We start from the raw sequence: 22,180 nt of genomic DNA, 5'->3' as shown, positions 1-22,180 counted from the left end.
ATTTGATAAGGAGGGACTTCCTTGAAACTAAAAATACCATAAAGGGGGAAAGTGTCGTCCCTGATTACCTTGCACAGGCTAATCTGGGACAACACTTAAGCCACAAGCATTATGCCCAGTTTTCTCAGAACGCGACTCATATAATGAAACAATTTCAAAGATAAGTGGATAAGGAACAGACATTTGCCTTCAAATTATCTCACATTTCATATCTCACAAAATGTCACAATTGTGTTGCAATTCTGATAGAATAATTGAGATATAACTGGTCTTGACATTGATGGTAGTAAGATTGTGTGGGACAACCAAAATATAAATGTAGGTACAAACAAAAAAACAACGTTCTGCTTAAGAGGTTTGTTTGTAAAATATGTACGCCCCATGACTTTCAGCCAAGTTATGAATATGTAAAACACACTTTTTAAAAGATTTGAAAAAGTAAAAAAAATTTTTTAGCAAATATAATTTTCTAGGTATTTGTTGAAAAGAATTCGTATGTGACCATTGACTGGCTTCAAATTTGAATTACCTATACATCATACAGTTACATTCACTACCCACCTTCCTGGCAAATTCCGGTAAAACAAATGCAGCACAGTGAATGCCTGTGTTGTAATATTTAAGGTTCATCTTTGAGATTTCTTTGTGGCTCAGTTTACGGACTGGTTCTTGGAAGACTGTGTCCTGTATAAGAAAAATTTAGTTAAAGACCAAGTTTGATATATGTTTTTCGCCCCCCACCAACCAAACTTGGAATATTGTACTTATGTATACTTGCACCCTGCATTCAGTGGACACAGAGCGATACCCTTATCAGCTGAGATAATTGACCACTCAGATACGCATTTTGACGCCTTTGTAGTTGCTTAGAAAAATTTATCAAATTAAGATTAAATAATTTTGGCTTGGTCGTTCACAAAATCACCAAACACTGCAAATGAAGGGAAAATACACCCTTTATTCGGCGTAGCTGTATTAAGCCATGCAGCTTTTCACCTTACCTGACCTTTGTAAGTGTCTAATAAAATTCAAATAAAATTTCCCGCGGCCAGGTACGAATGAATACACTTCATTCATTCCATTGACTGATTTGAGTATACCACCAGAACATTGGAAACATATCCATGTCTTTGTAACACTGTTTTACTGCATGAAACAATTTTATCTCTAATGAAAAGGCTTAATAGATAGAACAGTTTTACACTCAATGCTCAACATCAATACAGTTTGTGCGTGCACCTGTTATTTTCAGAGGATTGCCAGGGCAAAAGCGTTTTTACTTAAAGGGTATGTTCTCATATTTAGTACTTACTTCCAAATTCCTGACAACATGTTAACATGTAAAAGTATAAAGAGCATTGGAAGCGAGGCCTCACTTTAATGCATTGCATTTCAATCCGCGAGGTATCGGGTCAATTCGCGGCCAGTGTGTGAATGTCAGAGTTTATATACAGGTCATCACCGGAGTTTGCAGCCAGTAAAATAATCATTATATAATAAAGAAGCTATCCGTGAACTAGGTGACCTGGAATTTTCTTTGGACCAGAAATATGTTAAATGAAGATATTCAGCAATATAATTATGGTATGTCAATAATAGATTCTTAATGTGTTTTCAACAATACAATGATAAATATTATTTTTGATTAATTTAACAATAATTATTCCACCATATTGACTAATGTATTAAGCATGAGCGCGATGATTCTCGATACTGTTAATAATCGAATAAAATAGCAATGCCCGACAAACCACTAAAACAGGTTTGTTCGAAGAACGCGCCTATAAATATGGATACTTCGCGTGTGGCCGATTGACTCATATGTTTTAATTTCACTTCCACTCTTCTTTTGGTTTTCTGTTTTGTATCTATGGGTTTATGACCAGCAATTATGTAATAATGTAAAATAAGCCGCGAAAACTGCGCGTAACATCCCGTACTGCGTGTGATGCAGCTAAGAACTGCACAGAAAGACATTCGCTATCCTTGATCTCATTCATTAAACTATCAACGTCGCATATCTTTTTTAAAGACATTTCTTGTTTTTCTTATGAGCTTGCACAAGTAGCCCACTGTTCTTGTATACTTGGTGGCAGCTTGGATGCAATTGGAGACAGGCCTACAATCGAATCAAAGCTGGACAAAGTGGTTGAACAGCTGGGATCCTGCTTTAGTCCTTGGATTTCAACCAAAATATCTGAAAGATCATACAGTTTTTGTGGGTCTGGTATTGTAAACCTTTGAAATGCCTCCCATTTCTTCATAACTAAACTGTATATATTCACTGCAGCACCATATCTTGCATCTAACCAGGACCACATTTTTTCCAAACCAGCACCGTTTCACTAGATTTAAATGTAAAGGCTTCATTTCCAGCCCTATAATAATAATGAACAGCAAACAGCATAAATCCTGAACAGACTGCGAGTTACTCACAGGCTGTTCTGCAGATTTTATGCTGGTTGCATATAGTGATTTTTACTTTCCTTCTGAGAATGAAAGGGTTAAAGAATGTCTATTGTCTATGGTGACAGCAATCATTAAATGAAATTTTGCTCTGCTGCATTGTAGTGATATAAGCTGATAGGGTCCACTAACCAGAATGAAGAAAATACCCCATAAGAAGGATTAAAATAGGCCTCTAAACTAGGCACTTTAACCCATTTATGCCCAGTGGACTCTCCCATCCTTCTAAATTGGATCAACTTATTTCCAAAATTAGAGATGTGTAGTATATTTATTTCTATATTTAGAATATTTCTTACAGAAATTCCTTTAAGCAAACAGAGCAGACCCTGATGAGACGCCGCATTATGCGGGGTCTCATCTTGGTCTACGCTGTTTGCCAAGGCCTTTTTTCTAGACGCTAGGCATAAATGGGTTAAATATACACATGTACTTCTGTAAAGCTTATGGTATTGCAACCCTTAACCCTTTCCCACTCAGAAGCAAGGTGAAAATTGCTACGTCCAAACAGCACAAAACCAGAACAGCCTGCGAGTAACTCGCAGTCTGTTCAGGTTTTATGCTGTTTGCTGCTCATCTGTATCTACCGGTTGGAAATGAAGCCTTTTAACCCTTAAAGCGCTGGAGCTGAATTTTAAAGGCCTTTGCAAACAGTTTGGATCCAGATGAGACGCCACAGAACGTGGCGTCTCATCTGGATCCAAACTGTTTGCTATTCTGATAGTATTCTTTGAAAAAAATCGAAGAAAATGCTAATTTTAGAAATTCAGCAGAAGACATTTTAGCAGACGACAAATTTCCCAGCATGCAAAGGGTTAAATATGAATATAATAAGATAGGACTTAAATTAGATTTTACCCAACACAGGTCCAAAGATGCTTCAAAATACATATCTAATTGGTAAAGAGTTAAGCTATTGAAACGAGACATTGACTGTTGCCTGGCAGACAGACTGTGGGTGAGAAGAGAGAAGGTACATGTAGATCCCTTTATCCTAGATATGAATTTAATCATTGTTTATATAAAGTCTACCTGCACGAGAAGCAATCATTTAATTAATTGTAAATTAAAGTTAATCATACATCAGAAAATGTACTATATTATTACTCATTGCCATGCCCCTTTAAATCTGTTCCTTCTGGACAAAGAAACTTTTTAATTATTTGAACCTCAATTTTACCACAGACTGCCCATATTTTCTCATATTACATTTATTGAAAACCATAAACTGGCACATGACTTTCAACCCAATAAAATGTGCTGATGCTAATGTGTGAAAAATGGGGTAAATAACTTTTGACAAAACGGACACAATTTTGCCGCTTGACTGCTTAAGAGAGAAAATGAGAATTGGACCGCACCCACAAAGCATCTTATTCTTTGCCTTACATTTAATTTAGGTAATTTATTCATGTGGAAATTAAAATTTCTGACAGTTTAAACACTTACATGGGATTTATTATAATTAAATCTCCTTTTTACATGCATTCCTAGTCAATGTACCTTGATACCAAGTAAAATGTATTCAAACTACATTTCTCAAAAGTTTAATGTACATTTATTTTTCTTCTGTCCCCAATTTCAGGACATTCCTTTAGGATCACTATTTTAATCTTTTTTTTTCTTATCAATTAATATAAATATTACTTTAAATTGATGTTACAACAAAATGCATCATTGGTTGTGATTAGCTGACAAATAATGTTCACATTTAAAATATGTTAATTTACTTTGAATCATTCTTAAATTCAAACTCAGTTGCTACATGAGAATATTTAGTACAAGCAAATCTTGGTATAGCTGGACAACATTCACCTGTTACTCAATTCACAACAATTAGCAGAAATTACCCCTAAAACTGAATTTAATATTCTTATTTGGTGTGGTTTGTGCACGAATTTATGAAAAAAATGACATGATAACTGTACTTCAGTGGAATATTCTTTGATCTATTTTACATGTTTTCAGTACTGAAGTTTATCTTCCATTTAATTGGTATCTTAAATATTCATTAAAGCCCAGTGTTCCAGCTAAGCCTTAGCTAAAGGTTACAGCACCCTGCAGCCCAAAGGTCCCACCCTGCCCCCTGAGTCTGCACAGGCTAATCAGGGACGACACTTTCCGCTTTTATGGTATTTCTAGTTTCAACGAAGTCCCTCCTTACCGAAAATCAAGTTTATGCAGAAAGTTTCGTCCCTGATTAGCCTGTGGGAACTGCACAAGCTAATCTGGGATGACACTTGACGCACATCAAGTTATCTCAGAACAAGGCTCAAATGAACAGCCTGCCCTTTTCAAATCCTAGCTGCATGGCACACTGCAGTCAGAGTCAGATAGTTGTTGGTATGCTATAAAACATACTTAACCCTTTCCCATTCAGAAGGAAAGTGAAAATGGCTATGTGCAAACAGCATAAAACCATGCAAGAACAGCCCCCCCCCCCTCCGAATAACTTGCAGTACTCGAAGTCTTCTCAGGTGTGATGCTGTTTGCTGCTTATCAGTATCTAAGGGTTGGGAATGAAGCCTTTTTTGAATCCAGTAAGAAAGTTTGTAAAAAATTTTTTTTTTTGAGGGACTACCAATTAGTCAAATACGTTTTTTGAGTGGTAAAGGGTTAACCCTATAACCCTGTGCATGCTGGGAAATTTGTCGTCTGCTAAAATGTCGTCTGCTGAATTTCTAAAATTAGCATTTTCTTCAATTATTTTTTTCAATAATACTATCAGAATAGCAAACAGTTTGGATCCTGATGAGATGCCACGTTCTGTGGCGTCTCATCTGGATCCAAACTGTTTGCAAAGGCCTTCAAAATTCGGTTCCAGCACTGAAAGGGTTAAGGAAGGCATGAGCATATAAAGCTTGTTGCATGTTTTAGTGCTGCTAATACCATCAAATTGAACAGCAGTGAATGCACAACCTTTGGAGGAAACCCACCAAACAATGACTGTGAGGCATTAAATGAACATTATTTTGCCCAGTTGCATTAGACAATTATTTGTTACATTTTTAGAAACATGAAAATATGGACCAAGTTTGAAGAGACAAATTCAAAACCTTAATTTTATACTTTTAGGGCTTCATCTTTACAGGTTATCCTCCCACTAAAACCTGAGCTGCTTAATTGTTGTCTCGAACCACTCTATTTCCAAATAAATATGGACAGAGTTTATAAGACAGCCTTTAATTACTGGCATCACTTTTTTTCACGACACATTAATTAACAATGGTGAGTACAGGGTAAGTAGATTGTATGTTTTACAACATATTTCTCCTTAGTTTAAAACCAATGCAATTAAACGCAATACAGCTAAGATAAATTGAAAAAAAATACAGATACAGAATAATACAATCATAACCATATATAAAACGTGAGTGCATTCATTAGTTGCGAAACAGAAGGGCTTTAAATCATCCTGTTTGAAAAGCAAATTTCATGGTAAAAAACTGTGAGCAAAAGTCAATAACTCCCTTCAGCACAATAAGTTCATTAAAACCTGATAACACTCTTAGAGAGATGAGATCATGCAAAAAAATCTAGTCTGAACCAGCCCATGCCAGATCAGACCAGTCTTTCACACTTGACATGGCTTAATCAACCATGCTTCAATCCATGAGGTTTTCAACATTTCAGTTTACTTTATTTTAAACAAGAGGGCCATCAGGCCCTAAGGCGCTCACCTGAAAGCCAAAGGAACTAGACTATTCTGAAAAAAATGCAAGCTGATTCATGAAGATTATTTTGGACCAAAAAAGTGACTTTTAACATGTTTTTTTTATATTTGACCTTGTGACCTAGTTTTTGAGCTCATATGACCTAGCTTCAATCTCTGGCAAAATTTCATTGGGACAAATGTTCTGACCAAGTTTCATGAAGATTGGCCAATAAATATGGCTAATATAGTGTCAACAAGCTTTCACTAAAGCCATATAAGGACAACTGCCCCCCCCCCTGGCGGCCATGTTTTTCAACAAACCATAACCATTTTCAAACTCACTCAAGCTATTGTTAGAACAAATGTTCAGATCAAGTTTCATAAAGATTGGATAATAAATGTGACTTCTAGAGTGTTAACAAGGTTTTGTAGTAAATAGCCATTTAAGGAAAAATGCCACGCCCCCTTGCGGCCATGTTTTTTAACTGATCCCAACCATTTTTGAACTTAGCCCAGATATTATTAGTTCAAATATTCTGACCAAGTTTCATGAGCATTGGACCACAAATGTGACTTCTAGAGTGTTAACAAGGTTTTACCATACAGTAAAGCCATATAAGGAAAACTGCCACGCCCCATGGCAGCCATGTTTTTCATTCAACTGGAACAATTTTCAAACTCGTCTAAGATATTATTGGGACACATGTTTTGACCAAGTTTCATGAAGATTGGACTAAAAATGTGACTTCTAGAGTGTTAACAAGGTCTTACTATAGCCATATAAGGAAAACTGCCACGCCCCCTAGCGGCCATGTTTTTCAACCAACTGGAACCATTTTCGAACTCGTCCAAGATATTATTGGCACACATGTTCTGACAAAGTTTCATGAAGATTGGACTAAAATTGTGACTTCTTGAGTGTTAACAAGGTTTTACTATAGCCATATAAGGAAAACTGCCACGCCCCCTGGCGGCCATGTTTTTCAACCAACCGGAACCATTTTCGAACACATCCAAGATATTATTGGGACACATGTTCTGACAAAGTTTCATGAAGATCGGACAGTAAATGTGACTTTCTAGAGTGTTAACAAGGTTTTACTAGCCATATAAGGAAAACTGCCACGCCCCCCGGCGGCCATGTTTTTCAATCAACCGGAACCATTTTCGAACTTGTCCAAGATATTATTGGGACACATGTTCTGATTAAGTTTCATGAAGATTGGACGATAAATGTGGCCTCTAGAGTGTTAACAAGGTAAATGTTGACGACGCACGACGGACAAAAGGCGATCATACCATGAGCACGTTGTGCTCAGGTGAGCTAAAAAAAAATACACCCACATTTCTAATCAATTAAAACTGTCATGCAAATAACAACATTTCTACATTAGCCATATTAATATTGAATTTACAACATTCTACATGAAAATAAATTACAACCATTTAATCATGCTAAAAGATAATCCCCTTTTCTAATAGTTTTGTAACCAAAACGTCTCACCACCTTTCAATCAAAAGAGGATAAAACATTATTTGAAGAATGGGCAGTTAACATCTATGTTCAATTGATCAGCATTCTGTGAAAACTGGTCTTAATAAGTACAATTTTATCCCCGATTAGCCTGTGAAAACTGGTCTTAATAAGTACAATTTTGTCCCCGATTAGCCTGTGAAAACTGGTCTTAATAAGTACAATTTTTTTCCCGACTAGCCTGTGCAGTCTGTTCAAGGCTTATCAGGGACAACATTTTCCACTTTTATGGTATTTTAACCCTTTGCATGCTGGGAAATTTGTCGTCTGCTAAAATGTTGTCTGCTAAATTTCTAAAATTAGCATTTTCTTTGATTTTTTCAAAGAATACTATTAGAATAGCAAACAGTTTGGATCCTGATGAGACGCCAAGTTCTGTGGCGTCTCATCTGGATCCAAACTGTTTGCACAGGCCTTCAAAATTTGGTTCCCGCACTGAAAGAGTTAAAGCTGCAAAGCCCAATATGGGTAAACCTTTTTTGCATATGAATTAAGCCCAGTTTTGCCAGAGTGTGACTCAATTCTACAGAGGAAAGCAATCTTCAGCCAGGATGTACAGCAATTCTACAGAGGAAAGCAATCTTCAGCCAGGATGAACAGCAATTCTACAGAGGAAAGCAATCTTCAGCCAGGATGTACAGCAATTCTACAGAGGAAAGCAATCTTCAGCCAGAATGTACAGCAATTCTACAGAGGAAAGCAATCTTCAGCCAGGATGTACAGCAATTCTACAGAGGAAAGAAATCTTCAGCCAGGATGTACAGCAATTCTACAGAGGAAAGCAATCTTCAGCCAGGATGTACAGATTTTTGGATATCTTTAGTTGAAATGTTCAAATTTTTCCAAATTTTTTTTCATCTGTGTAATGTGTGTACTGTATAACGTTGACGTCACTTCCTATGTTTTTTGTTTACATTCATACTTCTGATTAAGGCTATGGCCGAAACATGTTTAGTATTAAAAAATCAAATAAACAAAAATAACATGTTTGTACTGATTATTTTATTTTATCAATTTTTTCTACAAATAATTCTTCAAAATTGACTAGTGGGCAATGCAATATGTTTCAATATCTGTAATGAACATGTCATAATGTCCAAGGCCATAGACAGTGTATAGTAGATTCAACTGATGAATATGTCAGATTATTTGGCCCAGCAGTTGGTGTTAGTTCTTTTAACAGAATTGTCATTATGTTTGCTATTCCTAGAAATATCTTCCACTTGATTTAAATGTGGACGAGGACATCTATTATTACGTGCTAGTTCCAGAACAAAAAGACTAAATGGACATCTAGACCTTTCAGAACAACAAAATACAGTGATTTTTATTTATGTATTTTGTGCATAGATGATAAATAATACAAATTGATGTTGAGGAACCTGCAAAGATAATACAAATCTTCCTAGCAAAACAGTACAGCTTGAACAGAATTAGAATACATAAAAATCAATGATAACAAAAATGGTACATATCATGACATAAATTAAATACCATAATTAATACAAAGGGAAGCTACTCTTTTTCAATCTTATTACCATTCTTTTTCTGAACCAATAACTGCACAAATTACCAATTGCTACATCTTAAACTGGATAAAGAAAACAAAACAACAATAAATGCCTCTTCTACCATATCCAAACTTAAAATTCAATGAATCTGTTGGCTACAGATTTATTCTTACCATGGTGTAAGTATTTGTGTGCGAACAGAACTGGGTCTTATTAATAATCTTAACTCTTTCAGTGCTGGAACCGAATTTTGAAGGCCTTTGCAAACAGTTTGGATCCAGATGAGACGCCACAAAACGTGGCGTCTCATCAGGATCCAAACTGTTTGCTATTTTTATAGTATTCTTTGAAAAAAAATGAAGAAAATGCTAATTTTAGAAATTCAGCAGACTACATTTTAGCAGACTACAAATTTCCCAGCATGCAAAGGGTTAACAGACAATTTAACCATTTACCACTTAGATATGAATTTTGACTCATTTGAAGTCCCTTAGAAAATCAAATTTAATTAAAGACCTTTCTTACTAGATTTAAGTTTTCATGGCTTCATTTCCAATCCTTTGATACTGATGAGCAGCAAACAACATGAAACCTGATCAGACTGCGAGTTACTCACTATCACTATTATTGAACTGTGAAATGACATTATTTTGATGATGTAAAAACGTCATTATTTTAACAAAAATACAAAAATTATCATTTGTAAGCATAAAATAAAAAGAAAATTTGTTGGAATAGGTAGAATGTCAATTTTAATTCACTCATGATCATAAAAAAAATATCTGTGATCACTCGTGAATTAAAAACGATATTCCACCAAATCCAACGAATATTCTCTACGTATTCCTGTTTTACAGAAGATTTTAACTGTTATAATCTATTTATGTCTTGGTGTTTGCCATTTTTTACCCCAGGGGCATTATATGAAAAACATTATGATAGGACCACTAGAATGTTAAACACCAAATATTAAACCCCTACCCCTTGGTTTCAGAGATTTTTTATGTTTTCAATTATATATATTTTTTTGTAGCTCTAATGACCTACACATAAAACGGGCCAGAACAATTTTATAAACTTTGAAAGAGAGCCACCCAAGGATCATTCTTGTGAAGTTCCTATAAATTTGCCCAGTGGTTCAGGAGGAGAAGTTGCTAGGAGAAAAATTGATGCAAACACACACACACTGACTAACAAACATCAGAGTATCCTTAAATCTCCCCATGAGCACTATGTCCCCAGGTGAAGCACTGTTTGCTCAGGTGAGAAACAACTTACAGAAGGAGAACTTTATTATATTACATGCCAAATGTAAAACGTATTGACTTTTTTGTTTTAGATAAGATGTTTTTAAAAACTCACTTCATGTATATATACAGTGCAAAACCCCATTAAAATCACTATATACATGTATGCTACATATGCTGGCATAATTTATTTTGAAGACTTTCCTCATAAGTAGCCTAAAGAAAACAAGCCATTTTAACAACCTTTAACCAGTATTGCTTTTCTCCAATAGTCCTGCATTACCAAAAATAATAATCAAATGAAGTTACCGAAATCAGTTTCCTAAGCCGGAAAATGGAATCACAACAGAAGCTATGACATCAGTGGTCAGAGACAAAAAAGCAGCATTGACAAATATGAGGGGGGGGGGGGGGGGGGGGAGACTAGACTTACAGCTATAGGCAGATGACCACTACACTCATGTGACTGCCAAGTCAGGTTGGACTTAATGTAAATTGTGACCCTTGTGTGCTGCTATTTTTCATCCAATGGGGTATGATTTTTACAAATTTCTATGAAGACCAATAGAAGATGTTATACACCAAACATTTAACACAAAATCTTTTCGGTTTCAAAGAAGATTGTTTAAGTTCCTACTACATTACAAATCCTTTCAAGTTCAGGTGATCTACAAATGCGGTAGAACAGAAGAATTCAAACAACTTTGAAAAAGGGGCATCCAAGGATCATTCTGATAAAGTTGCATTAAATTCTCAGGAGGAAAGGGGTACGAGGTTTTCCTGGCCATTTTGGGAAAAGGAGTCTAGTCAAATTGGGCGTATTTAAATCAATAAAATGGCAAACTTGCAAAATTTCATCGACAAAATGGACAAAATTGGTGTGTTTTCAATGAACCATTATTGACCCATCAGGCCTTTTCCTTGCCATTTTGGGAAAAACTGCAAATACTTTGATTGGTGTTTCTGAAATAAAAAAGTAGATTTTTTAAATTGGGATTTTTTGTGTGTAAAATTTTGGTTTAGGCGGGGTCCGTTTGCTTTGGGATCGGGTCTGTCTTACAGCTAAACCCCTGAGCGTAAGCAAAAACTGATGGACGACAGACATCACAGTATCTTCAAAGATTTTAACCCTTACAGTGCAGGAACCGAGTTGTGAAGGCCTTTGCAAACAGTTTGGATCCAGATGAGACGCCACAGAACGTGGCGTCTCATCTGGATCCAAACTGTTTGCTATTCTGATAGTATTCTTTGAAAAAAAATCGAAGAAAATGCTAATTTTAGAAATTTAGCAGACGACATTTTAGCAGACGACAAATTTCCCAGCATGCAAAGGGTTAATGAGTACAACTTGATCTGTTGAGCTAACCTAGCTCATCAATCCAACAGAGAAAAATCTAATCTTTCAGACCCCTTCCTTAGAACACCAAGCATAGTAAACCAGAGCTAGAAAATCTAGCGGATTTTATGTCATGTCAGAACACGAACTGTCTCTAAACGCAGACCCTAAGTTTAAGGTCAAGGTCAGAGGGGTCAAAATGTGTGTGCATATGGAAAGGCCTTGTCCATATACACATGCATACTAAATATGAAGGTTACATCTGAAGCGACATAGAAGTTATGAGCATTTTTCGAAACCTAAATGCAAAGCGGATGAAAAGACAGACGGACAGACAGACGAAAAGTGTGATCACTAACTGCCTTCCTTAAGGGGCATAAAAAACTATTGAAACCCACCAAAGAAAACCCCATAATTCAAATAAATAAACAAGAGCTGTCACCATAAGATGACTTATGCCCCCTATAAACGCTTGATAGAAGTTATGAGCTTTTTTCGAAACCTAAACGCAGATTTTGAAACCTAAACGGGGACCCTAAGTTCAAGGTCAAGGTCACAGGGGTCAAAATTTGTGTGCGTATGGAAAGGCCTTGTCCATATACACATGCATACCAAATATGAAGGTTATATCTCAAGGGACATAGAAGTTATGAGCATTTTTCAAAACCTAAACGCAGCTTTTGAAACCTAAACGCGGACCCTAAGTTCAAGGTAAAGGTCACAGGGGTAAAATTTTTTGTGCGTATGGAAAGACCTTGTCCATATACACATGCATACCAAATATGAAGGTTATATCTCAAGGGACAGTTACAAATTTACCGGATTTTTGCTGCAGAGAATGAAGCCAATCTGTCCGCTGGGGTAGGTGGGTATGGTGGTGTACGCATAGTCTGACACCGGGAACAGAGACCTGCAGAACTCCAGCATCCCCTTGATCAGCTCCAGGTGCAGCCATAAACACTCACCTGCAAGAAAATGTGCAGCCATAAACACTCACCTGCAATAACACAACCATAAACTCTCACCTGCAATAACATGTTCAGCCAATAACACTCACCTGCAATAACAGGTGCAGCCATAGACACTCACCTGCAATAATATGTGCAGCCATAAACACTCACCTGCAGAAATAAACAAGCCTCATTCTGGGAAAACTGGGCTTAATGCATGTGCATTGTCGTCCCATATTAGCCGGTGCAGATCCCACAGGCTAATAAGGGACAGCACTTTGCGCTGTAATGGAATTTTTCATTTAAAGGAAGTCTTATCAAATCGAAAATCCAGTCTAGGCAGGAAGTGTTGCCCTTGAATAGCCTTTGCAGATGCTTGTCTGGGAAAACACTATGCATGCATTTAGACCAGATTTTTATTAACACTCGAATTTGGAAAAAATAAGACCATTAAAACTATCCTGCATACACAAACATTAAAAGTAAAATAGAAAACAAATTAACTCCATAAACTCTATCAGAATAGAAATTATAATTATTATAACACTAAATATAAATCAAAACTGATAACCACTTTTGAATTGTCAATACAAAGCGCGTTTGGAAAGAATTTGAGGGCTTGCTAAACCTCAAACAAAAACAAGAGGGCCATGATGGCCCTGTATCGCTCCACTGTTTTTTATATGCGAAAAAACCGTGCAATGCGCATGGGTTGAAATGTACTCAAGCATGTGACTTTCTCTTTCTATCCCTCGTCCCACTGGGCGCTTAAAGTTGGAAGGGTGAGCATTTTTATATATGGAAAAAGTTACTACCATGTTAACTAAACAGACTAAAAAGCCTGGGAATTGTTGCACAGGTCCTTTGCATATAACATAGGTACATTTATCTCTCAAAAAAATATTGTCATTCTTTCTATTTCACATATTTTTAGATGCTGAAGATCATATCTACGCATTTGATTTGAAACAGATTCACAAGACCCATATGAATCAAAATGCCTTAACCCTTTACCAAACGACACATTTTGGACATTCCCAATGTGAAAGAGGTTGAAGACACAATTAAATTGTAATGGAATCTGAAGGAGATGATCAGTTAGGGAAGAAATAATTGAAATAATTGTGATAAAAGGAGAAATTGCTCATCTTGAGCATACCATACCAAATTTGGTAGCCCTATGCCATAAGGTTATTGACAAGAAGATTTTTAAAGTTTGCACAAAACAGGCCTTATATAAGCAAATTTTCAATTTTTTGACCCCCCAGGGCAGGGTCAAATTTGACCCTAGGGGCATAATTTGAAGATTCTTGGTAGAGGACTATAAGATGTCACTACATACCAAATTTGGTAGCCCTAGGCCCTTTGGTTTTGGACAAGAAGATTTCTAAAGTTTTCACAAAATAAGCCTTATATAAGCACATTTTCAATTTTTTTACCCCCCGGGGCAGGGTCAAATTTGACCCCAGGGGCATAATTTGAAGAAACTTGGTAGAGGATTATAAGATGTCACTACATATCAAATTTGGTAGCCCTAGGCCCAATGGTTATGGACAAGAAGATTTTTAAAGTTTTCACAAAATAGGCCTTATATAAGCAAAATTTCAATTTTTTTAACCTCTGGGGCAGGGTCAAATTTGACCCCAGGAGCATAATTTGAGGTTCACCCCAGGAACATTCTTGAGAAATTTCATCAGAATTGGACCAGTAGTTTAGGAGAAGAAGATGTTTAAAGAAAAATTTAACGCACGGACGCACGCACGCACGACGGACACAGGACCATGACATAAGCCCCGCTGGCCTCTGGCCAGTGGAGCTAAAAATTTATCACAACCCAAACAATGTCTATAATAATCTAAATAACATGTACCTATGCAGACAGAAATTTAATCTTAACTGATAAAACTTGTAAATTTATATTTATTAGCATACTAGTGTCCAAATAATCAGTAATCTATCTAGTGAAATCAATCAACTACAGAAACATATAAATACCATTAACCTTTACCTGAGGAAACAAAAAAGATAAGCGATAAAGTTTTACCTGTGGAAACAAGAGAGATTATCTACACATATTCACCTGTGGAAATAAGAAAGATTAGCTACACCAGCCATTTTTCTTTCACAATTGGAAAAAGTACCTGTACCAGCGCAATTTGGAAAAAACCTGAATTTGGGAAAATTCATGTGATGAAGTTTTCATATTGGGAAATTTGTGTATTTGATTTTTTGCTCCCAAATACTTTAAAATTGATAACTAAATGTTGTCAAGTTGTCAATATTATATTTACTTTGGTTCAAGCCATAGAGCTGCATAGGGAAACTAAACAAATGTTGCACTTTATTTAAAAACAAATAAAAAAATATTCAATTGGAATTTTTTGACAGCAATTGGGAAATATGTTGTTTTTTCCTCATTTGGTGCTGCTTTCCGGTACTTTATAAAGAAGGAAACAAATGTACACAGATTCACCTGCGGAAACAAGAGAGATTAACTCAAAAGATTCATCTGTGGAAACAAGGGCGATCAGCTATATAAATTCACCTGTGGAAACAAGGGCGATCAGCTATATAAATTCACCTGTGGAAACAAGGGCGATCAGCTAGATAAATTCACCTGTGGAAACACGAAATAACTGCTTTACAGATTCACATTTGGAAATAATCAACAAAAGCTATAGGAGGTAACAAGGAGGTAAGAAACACATATAGCAATTACCTTTCAGTTGTGGAAGTAGAGAAGGAAAGACATAAACACAGTAACCTCTAGAAACAAACCACAACAAGAGGGCCTGAAAGGCCCAAAGTCGCTCACCTGAGATAAAAAGAAATGACCTGTTCTTTGCAGCCCAAGATATCAATTTAACAAATGTTCTAACCAAGAATCATGAAGAATGAACAACAAATGGCCCCTTGGCGGCCATGTTTTTTTAAAAGACCTGAACCATTTTTTAACTCTTCCAAGATATGTCCAAATTTCATGAAGATTGGGAAAAAAATGTGTCTTCTTGACTGTTCACATGTTGTCACTATATACATATAGCCTACATAGCATTAATAAGATCAACCATGGAATACGGGGCAACCATATGGAACCCATACTTACAAGGGGACATTGACAAACTAGAAAGACTACAGAACAGAGCAGCTAGGTTCATAAAGAAAGACTATAACAACAGAAGCCCCGGTGCAGTAACAAGCATGAAATATGACCTCAAGTTGGAAGAGCTCAAGGAAAGAAGGATCAGTCTTCGCCTCATCCTTATGTACAAGGTGGTTGAGGGGTTGGTACCGTCACTTCCACCTGACAAATTCCTTCCTGTAAAATTCTCTAAATCTAAACGCAAAATTAAAGCAAACACCTTTTCGGACCATATAGCAACAAATTTCGTAAACAGTCAAGTTTGCAACAACTCAAAAGGCCTACAAATCCCAGATAGCAAAGCTATACAGTATAGAAACTCCTTCTTTGTGGACACAGCCATTCACTGGAACCACCTCCCAGACAGTGTGGTGCAGAAGGACAGCGTAGAGTCGTTCAAAAACGCTCTACAGAACTACCGCGCAACATAACGCGCTCTCTCACCCCGTTGAATAATAACCGCAAGTCGGGATCTTCAACGTATAGATACAGATACAGATAGATATAAAGAAAACTGCCCCACTCCATGGCGGCCATGTTTTTTCACTGATCATGACCATTTTCAAACTCGTCCAAGACATCTACATAACTAATGTTTTGACAAAATTTCATGATGATTAGGCAAAACATAAGACTTCTAGAGTGTTCAGAAGCTTTTTTACTATATAAATATAAGGAAAAAGACCCCCCCTCTGGCTGCCATGTTTTTTTACCGATCCAAACCATTATCAAACTCAACTGTCCTATCCAGGTGTGGTAGTGCCGTCTCCTTCGCTTACGCAAATGAACCGGTCACAGGGCGGTTGCAAGTTATGTATTAAGTGTGAGCACTTATGTAATGTGGAAATATTTATTTGACGAACTCTTATTTCCGGTCAGGATGACTATACTGACTAGTTGTAATTCAATTAACTAAAGGCGTTCAGTCAGGGACGCCTAAAAACACTCAAAGAATTTATTTATAAGTAAAAACCAAGTCAGCTTTAACAAAAATAACTAATTTTATTTCCAAGAACTCGGAAAATGAAGAACAATGACAGAAAATTAAACACAGGTACAAGCCAAGTCTAAAGAATCTAAGTATCGTTACAAAAATGAACAACATACAGCAAATACGTTAATGAATGTAAAAAGAAGCTCAAAATCTGTAAAAAAAACTGATATAAATATAAGTTACTGTTAGTCTAGAAAGTGCTTCAAAAATCTAGTTTACAAAATAGGTCTAATTTAATCTAAAGAACAATATTTATGGAGATTAGGAAACTTCAGTGAATTAAATGTAAAAATAAGACAAATTTAAAGTTATTGAAATAGAATAGAGTCTTTCTAATTTAGAAAATGCCAAATAAAAATAATCTAAATAATAAGAATAATTTAGAAAATAATGCCAAAATGTCTTGATGCTGGTGTTAAAAATAATTTAGAGTTTAATTTTTTCAAAATTCCAACCTTTTTCAAGAGCTGTTAACTTTTCAAGAAAGCATCAAGAGGTGTTTAAATCAGCCAAAACAGCTTATTTTATACAGTTCAGAAGGGATCAATGGCAGAGTAGTCAATTTTCCCTCAGAACAGTGCATTTATCAATGATCAATATCTTACCAAATTTCAGAGCAGAACTAACAAGATGTGTTTGTGAAACACAATGTCCCCCTATATGTTGTTTGACATTGTAGGATGACCTTGACCTTGTGAAGGATGACCTTGACCTTGACCTTTCACCACTCAAAATGTGCAGCTCCATGAGATACACATGCATGCCAAATATCAAGTTGCTATCTTCAATATTGCAAAAGTATTCATAAAATAAGCGATTTGGGCCACATATATTTGACCTCTGACCTTGAAGGATGACCTTGACCTTGACCTTTCACCACTCAAAATGAGCAGCTCCATGAGATGCACATGCATGCCAAATATCAAGTTGCTATCTTCAATATTGCAAAAGTATTCATAAAATGAGCGATTTTGGTCACATATAATTGACCTCTGACCTTGAAGGATGACCTTGACCTTTCACCACTCAAAATGTGCAGCTCCATGAGATACACATGCATGCCAAATATCAAGTTGCTATCTTCAATATTGCAAAAGTATTCATAAAATGAGCAATTTTGGCCACATATATTTGACCTCTGACCTTGAAGGATGACCTTGACCTTTCACCACTCAAAATGTGCAGCTTCATGAGATACACATGCATGCCAAATATGAAGTTGCTATCTTCAATATAGCAAAAGTTATTGCAAAATGTTAAAGTTGGCGCAAACAGACAGACAGACCAACAGACCAACAGACAGACAGGGCAAAAACAATATGTCCCCCACTACTATAGTGGGGGACATAAAAATAGATTACTGAACCAGGTTAAACAAGGGAGATAAATACTGCATAAATACTGCAAAATCATGTACATGTTGTCTTTCTTTCAGTTATCTCTTAGTTGAAAGGCTTATCATAAGTGTTAATGACTAAAACAGTTATGTAAACTATGAAAATTCTGTGTTATGAAAAATTACATAATACAGTTAATGTCACATAATATTAATATAATAAAACCAAACTTTACTACACAGGAAACAAATGTTCTGACCAAATTTCATGAAGATAGAGCAAACTAGAAAGTTAACAAGATTTTACTATAGCCATATAAGGAAAATGCCCCGCCACTTGGCAGCCATGTTTTTCAAGCCAAGGTTACCATTTCTGAACTCATCCAAGATATCATTGGGACAAATCATCTGACCAAGTTTCATGAGGATCCGACAATAAATGTGGCCTCTAGAGTGTTAACAAGATTTTGCTATAGCCATATATAGCCATATAAGGAAAAATGCCCCGCCCTGTGGCAGCCATGTTTTTCAAGCAAACGTAACCATTTTCAAACTCATCCAAGATATTGTTGAAACCAATCTTCTGACCAAATTTCATGAAGATTGGACAATAAATGTGGCCTCTAGAGAGTGAACACGGCAAATGTTGACGTCACACAACGGACAACGCACGACGCATAAAGGACGACGGACAAAAGGCGATCACAAAAGCTCACCATGAGCACCTTGTGAGCTAAAACAAAAGAGACCATGATATATATATATATATATATATATATATCATGTGTATAAATCCAGAGTGCGGCCACTTTCGAACCATTGGGCATGAGTATACTATGTTCAACACCAAATATGAAACCTCCAGGCCTTATAATTTTAGAAGAAAAGATTTAGTACTTAAATGCCAATAAATATATAATATCCTTGTGACCCCTGGGGAATAATTTGAGACAACTTCTAAGAGGATTACTATTAAATTTTAATGTTATTTGCCAAACATAACATATGATAACCTTGTGGTTTCAGAGAAGTTATGTTGCATATAGTGTATATTTATAATCTGAATTCCATAGTTGAACAAATTGCATAACTTTTGTAATCTTTAGTTTAAACCTATTTATTTTAGCCTGATTGCATCAAAAGCCTAAGGCTTATTTGAGTCTGTTTCTTGGGACTAGAACCAATAATTGGCATCTATGGGGGGGATCTAAGGAACTCCTACAGAGGGGATTGACCTCGTGACCTCCCAGTTGCTAGGGGGACACCATATCCAGTACGCAACAGCCACCGAATTTTGTAACCTTTACAAATAGACAATTAAAATTATGAATGCACAATTTCATCTTAAAACGAACTATTTTATGCAAATGGAAACATTAAGTCATGCATCTGTGAAAACAAACAAAGCCATAAACATCCAAAGGGGTCAGCCTAGAGGTCTACATTGGCCAGATTATGGTCCCTTGAGGCCTGACATCCACAGGGTTGATCCTTGAGGTCTACATTGGCCAGATTATGGGTTCTTAGGGCTGACATTCACAGGGGTGATCCTTTAGGTCAACATTGGCCAGATTATGGTCCCTTGGGGCCTGACATCCACAGGGGTGGTCCTAGAGGTCTACATTGGCCAGATTATTGTCCCTTGGGGCCTGACATTCACATGGGTGGTCCTAGAGGTCTAGAATGGCCAGATTATGGTCCCTTGGGGCCTGACATCCACAGGGGTGATACTTGAGGTCTAGAATGGCCAGATTATGGTCCCTTGGGGCCTGACATCCACAGGGGTGTTCCTAAAGGTCTACATTGGCAAGATTATGGTCCCTTGGGGCCTGACATCCACAGGGGTGTTCCTAAAGGTCTACATTGACCAGATTATGGTCCCTTGGGGCCTGACATCCACAGGGGTGATCCTTGAGGTCTAGAATGGCCAGATTATGGTCCCTTGGGGCCTGACATCCACAGGGGTGTTACTTAAGGTCTACATTGGCCAGATTATGGTCCCTTGGGGCCTGACATCCACAGGGGTGTTCCTAAAGGTCTACATTGGCCAGATTATGGTCCTTGGGGCCTGATATTCACAGGGATGATCCTTGAGGTCTACCTTGACCAGATTATGGTCCCTTGGGGCCTGACATCCACAGGGGTGGTCCTAGAGGTCTACATTGACAAGATTATGTGTTCTTAGGGCTGACATTCACAGGGGTGGTCCTAGAGGTCTACATTGACCAGATTATGTGTTCTTAGGGCTGACATTCACAGGGGTGGTCCTAGAGGTCTACATTGACCAGATTATGTGTTCTTAGGGCTGACATTCACAAGGGTGATCCTTGAGGTCTACATTGGCCAGATTATGGCCCCTTGGGGCCTGACATCCACAGGGGTGATCCTAAAGGTTTACATTGGCCAGATTATGGTCCCTTGGGGCCTGACATTCACAGGGGTGATCCTTGAGGTCTACATTGGCCAGATTATGGTCCCTTGGGGCCTGAAATCCACAGGGGTGATCCAAGAGGTCTATATTAGCCAGATTATGGTCCATTGGGGCCTGACATTCACAGGGGTGATCCTAGAGGTCTAAATTGACCAGATTATGGTCCCTTGGGGCCTGACATTCACAGGGGTGATCCTTGAGGTCTAGAATGGCCAGATTATGGTCCCTTGGGGCCTGACAATCACAGGGGTGATCCTTGAGGTCTACATTGGCCAGATTGTGGTCCCTTGGGGCCTGGCATTTACAGGGGTGATCCTTGGGGTCTACATTAACCAGATTATGGTCCCTTGGGGCCTGACATTCACAGGGGGGATCCTTGAGGTCTAGAATGGCCAGATTATGGTCCCTTGGGGCATAACATTCACAGGGGTGATCCTTGAGGTCTACATTGGCCAGATTGTGGTCCCTTGGGGCTTGACATTAAAAAGGGTGATCCTTGAAGTCTACATTGGCCAGATGATGGTCCATTGGGGCCTGACATTCACAGGGGTGATCCTAGAGGTCTACATTGACCAGATTATGGTCCCTTGGGGCTTGACATTAACAGGGGTGATCCTTGAAGTCTACATTGGCCAGATTATGGTCCATTGGGGCCTGACATTCACAGAGGTGATCCTTGAGGTCTACATTGGCCAGGTTATGGTCCCTTGGGGCCTGACATTCACAGGGGTGATCCTTGAGGTCTACATTGACCAGATTATGATCCCTTGTCTACATTGGCCAGGTAATGGTCCCTTGGGGCCTGACATTCACAGCGGTGATTCTTGACATCTACACTGGCCAGATTTTGGTCCCTTGGGGCTTGACATTCACAGGGGTGTTTATTGAGGTCTACATTGGCCAGATAATGGTCCATTGGGGCCTGACATTCACAGGGGTGATCCTTTAGGTCTAAATTGGCCAGATTATGGTCCCTTGGGGCCTGACATTCATAGGGATAATCCTTGAGGTCTACGTTGACCAGATAATGGTCCCTTGGGGCCTGACATTCACAGGGGTGATCCTAGAGGTCTACATTGACCAGATTATGGTCCCTTGGGGCCTGACATTCACAGGGGTGTTCCTAGATGTCTCCATTGGCCAGATTTTGGCTCTTGGGGCCTGACATCCACATGGGTGATCCAAGAGGTCTATATTGGCCAGAGTATGGTCCCTTGGGGCCTAACATTCACAGGGGTGATCCTAGAGGTCTACATTGGCCAGATTATGGTCCCTTGGGGCCTGACATTCACAGGGGCCATCCAAGAGATCTATAGTGGCCAGATTATGGTCCATTGAGGCCTGACATCCACAGGGTTGATCCAAGAGGTCTATATTGGCCAGATAATGGTCCCTTGGGACTGACATCCACAGGGATGATCCAAGAGGTCTATATTGGCCAGATTATGGTCCATTGGTGCCTGACATTCACAGGGGTGATCCTAAAGGTCTACATTGGCCAGATTATGGTCCCTTGGGGCCTGACATTCACAGGGGTGATCCTAGACATCTACATTGGCCAGATTATGGTCCCTTGGG

General features: G+C 37.9%; 1 protein-coding gene across 6 annotated transcripts in view; it reads right to left on the bottom strand.

Moving 5' to 3' along the window:
* The window catches only part of LOC127842904 (spermidine synthase-like), a 42,532-nt gene that overhangs the window by 6,575 nt on the left and 13,777 nt on the right, over window positions 1-22,180 (bottom strand). For all 6 annotated transcript variants that reach the window (XR_008031962.1, XR_008031965.1, XR_008031963.1 and 3 more), the window contains exons 6-7: window positions 12,569-12,714; window positions 562-684 (exon numbers count right to left, since the gene is read on the bottom strand). Coding sequence is in view for 1 of the 6 variants with exons in the window: in XM_052372716.1 (XP_052228676.1) it covers window positions 562-684; window positions 12,569-12,714 (269 nt within the window). In the remaining 5 variants the exon portion in view is untranslated. The remainder of the gene's footprint in view (window positions 1-561; window positions 685-12,568; window positions 12,715-22,180) is intronic.

The sequence above is a fragment of the Dreissena polymorpha genome, chromosome 8, assembly GCF_020536995.1.
Source record: "Dreissena polymorpha isolate Duluth1 chromosome 8, UMN_Dpol_1.0, whole genome shotgun sequence".
Classification (NCBI taxonomy): domain Eukaryota; kingdom Metazoa; phylum Mollusca; class Bivalvia; order Myida; family Dreissenidae; genus Dreissena; species Dreissena polymorpha.
The sequence above is the reverse complement of the archived record's forward strand: the minus strand, read 5'-3'. Positions and strand labels throughout refer to the sequence as shown.